Genomic DNA, 3675 nt, shown 5'->3' with positions numbered 1-3675 from the left:
AGGTGCTTGACCACTCTGCCTCCATGAAATCCAACACTCAAAAGAACTCAGCCACTTCACCTCCGCGAGGTCCTAGTACCTATAGTTATTGCTTTTTAATCCCATGTCAGCCCTGGTCCTTCTAACCTATGGTCAAAGATGTTCCAGCTGTGACAATCCCACCTTTTATTCAGGCATAGTGTATCTAGGACTACATTATATAATGTATAGTAGTTAGTATTAGTGGTTGTAGTTGTTGCTGTTAAACCCCAGGTCAGCCCTGACCCAACTGACTGATTGAAGAAGTTCCAGTTATGACCATCCCATCCCATCTTTTATTTGAACATAGTGTATCTAGGACTACAGTATCTGATGTATAGTGTAGTAGTTAGCGGCTATAGTTGTTTAGCCCCAGGTCAGTCCTGATCCAGCAGACCTATGATCAAAAACGTTCCAGCTGTGAGCATTCCATCTTCTATTCAGACATGGTGTATCTAGGACAACATTAGCTAATGTATAGTACAATGTTGGCATGACGTCGAGGGTTCCAGTTGATCCGATCAATGGAACAGCCTGCTTGTGAAATAAACGTGCAAGTGGCTGAGCACTCACACAGCTCTCGGGGATATTCAGTGTGACAAGGCTGACCCTTTGAATTACAGGCACAACAGAAACAGGAAGTAAGAGTGAGAGAAAGTTGTGGTGAAAGAGTACAACAGGATTCGCCACCATCCCCTGCCGGAGCCTCGTGGAGCTGTAGGAGTCTTCGCTCAATAAACACTCACAACGCTCGGTCTGGGAATCGAAACCACGATCCTATGACCGCGAGTCTGCTGCCCTAACAACCGGGCCATTGCGCCTCCACGTATAGTATAATAGTTGGTATAATAAGTGGCTATAGTTGTTGTATAGTCTCTGTATGTGTTGTTAAGGCCCTATTATATGAAGACTTTCATAGGGCAAAACAACACTCTCTCTCTCTCTCCTTTAATCACAGGAAACAAAGATAAATCTCTCACTATTGTTTTTCTGTTTTCTCTCTCTCTTTCTCCCCTAGAATCCTGCGAGTCGACAAAGTCTTAGAACTGCATCGCCAACGAATGTACTATGAGAAACCATTTCAAAAGAGGCGCCGAATTAGCTATGAGAGGTGTAAGAGAATCTACGACAACAGTATGAACCAGAAGATAGAGTTCCTAATGAGAAAGAACCGACCTGACCCTTGGCTTCGATAAACAAGAATATACTCCTGTGTGAGCCTGGGGAGCCCTACCCCTACAGGCAGAGAAGTTGGACTTTTGTGTGTCTATGTGTTTGTTGTTTTTTTAGCTCCAAAGTCAGCCCTGAACTCAACAGAACTTACAATCAAGAATGGTCCAGGAGGTTCCATCAATGACCATCCCATCTATTTATGTTTAGCCCCAGGTCTGCCTTAAACCCAACAGAACTTATGATCAGAAGTAGTCCAGGAGGTTCCATCGCCGACCATCCTGTCTATCTTTTGGGGATGTCCCATGACTGTATAGATGAGTGTGTTGTTGTTTAGTCCTAGGCTAGCCTTGACCAGACAAGAAGGCAGTTCAGGGGCTTCCAGCCGCGACCATCCCATTTTTTCTTGAATTTTGATACCAGTAACTATACAGTTCAATACTGACTTTAAATAGAAGGATGTGATTTGAAGGACATCTGGCTGCTGTTTCTAGCAAGTTGAGTCTTTTCCCTTATTGTCTCTACCATATTTCTGGACTGATTGATTCACAGTTAGCATTTTACCGTTTTTCTTAGATCATCTGGATTATTATTATTATTATTATTATTATTTAGTTTCAAGTCATTTCAAACAAAAACAACAACAACAAAAAAAACAAATAAAGAAATTACAAACAGAAGAGATAACTTGGTGTTTTTTTTAATTAATGAGCCTCATGGAGGCAAAGTGGCTGAGTTTCTTTTGAGTGCTGGGCCTCACAGAGGCAATGGTCAAGATATTTGGCAATACGTCATGCTTGAGAAGAAGACCCATCAAGCCGACCAAATTCGCAATTGTGACAGATACCTGTGTCGTGCAAATGGCATCAATGCTGGTGGCATGTAAAAGCATCCTCGGAGTGGTTGGCATTTGGAAGGGCATCCAGCTGTAGAAAACCATGCCAAATCGGACTGGATTCCTGGCTCGGCCTTTCAGCGTGCCAACCCAGTCAAACTGTCCAACCCATGCCAGCATGGTCAACGGACGTTAAATAATGATGATAATGAGCATGCCTGTGTGAGAAAATGTTTACTTCCAAACCACATGGTTCCAAGTTCAATCCCACTGCATGGCAACATGGGCAAGTGTCTTTTTCTTTAGCCTCTGGCGACAGTCGAGTGAGCAACTGGAACAGGTAAAGAGAGATTTAGATGTATGTGTGTGTATGTATATATATATATATATGTATAATGGGCTTCTTTCAGTTTCCATCTATCAAATCCACTCACAAAGCTTTAGTTGGCATGAGACTATAGTAGAAGACACTTGTCTCAGGTGCCACACAGTGAGACTGAACCCAAGACTATGGGGTAGGCAAGCAAGCTTCTTACTACTCAGCCACACCTGTGCCTTTTGTTATTAATTTTGACACAAGGCTAGCAAATTTGTGGAAAGAGGGCTACTGAACTATAGTAGTTGAATGGTCGGCATGAAACAATTGGATGCAGAAGATTTAACACAGCAGAGTAGACATTCAGCTTGTTTTGGTGACTGTACTTTTTAGCACTGGAGGCAAATACACACACACTCACTTGCATGTACATGCAGGAGTATACAAAAACTGCATTTTTGCAGTTTGGGACGAAAATTTTGACACCATATTACAAATTGACAACACACGTGTTTTTTGGTTGTCTTGGCAGTGTGATGTTTTCCCTCTTGTTTAATGGAGGCGCAATGGCCCAGTGGTTAGGGCAGTGGACTCGCGGTTTCGATTCCCAGACCCCAGCTGTTGTGAGTGTTTATTGAGCGAAAACACCTAAAGCTCCACAAGGCTCCGGCAGGGGATGGTGGCAAACCCTGCTGTAAACACAACTTTCTCTCGCTCTTTCTTCCTGTTTCTGTTGTGCCTGTAATTCAAAGGGTCAGCCTTGTCACACTGTGTCACGCTGAATATCCCCCGAGAACTACGTTAAGGGTAAACGTGTCTGTGGAATGCTCAGCCACTTGCACATTAATTTCACGAGCAGGCTGTTCCGTTGATCAGATCAACTGGAACCCTCGACGTCGTAAGCGATGGAGTGCCAACAACAACAACAAATGGAGGGTTGAATTCTTCTTTTTCGGACTTTGTGTTGTCTGAAGAAGAAGTGGTGGAGTATTTGAGGAGAATTGGCAAGGTGATGAAGGCAAAGAGTTGTGCAGGGGCGACGAGGATGTGAACAAGTTCAGGAAAGTGATTGAAGGGGAAGGTGTGTGTGTGTGTCCAAGAGGTTAAAGGAGGGGAGTGGGAGAACCGTAATTTGCAGAACATGCTCGGTAGCTGCCAGGATGATTGAAGTCATGTCAGCTGTCTACTGACTAGTAAAATACACACACACGCATAGGAGTGGCTGTGTGGTAAGTAGCTTGCTTACCAACCACATGGTTCCGGGTTCAGTCCCACTGCATGGCACCTTGGACAAGTGTCTTCTACTATAGCCTCGGGCCAACCAAAGCCTTGTGAG

General features: G+C 44.0%; 1 protein-coding gene across 1 annotated transcript in view; it reads left to right on the top strand.

Annotated features, from left to right (window-relative positions):
- LOC106867474 (28S ribosomal protein S21, mitochondrial) overlaps positions 1-1875 on the top strand; it is a 3813-nt gene extending 1938 nt beyond the window's left edge. The window contains exon 2 of the mRNA XM_014912357.2: positions 1037-1875. Coding sequence (XP_014767843.1) covers positions 1037-1214 — 178 coding nt within the window. The 3' untranslated portion in view covers positions 1215-1875. The remainder of the gene's footprint in view (positions 1-1036) is intronic.
- The last annotated feature ends 1800 nt before the right edge of the window (positions 1876-3675 follow it).

The sequence above is a fragment of the Octopus bimaculoides genome, chromosome 29 (assembly GCF_001194135.2).
Source record: "Octopus bimaculoides isolate UCB-OBI-ISO-001 chromosome 29, ASM119413v2, whole genome shotgun sequence".
Lineage (NCBI taxonomy): Eukaryota > Metazoa > Mollusca > Cephalopoda > Octopoda > Octopodidae > Octopus > Octopus bimaculoides.
Note: the sequence above shows the minus strand (reverse complement) of the source record. Positions and strands in the feature narration are given on the sequence as shown.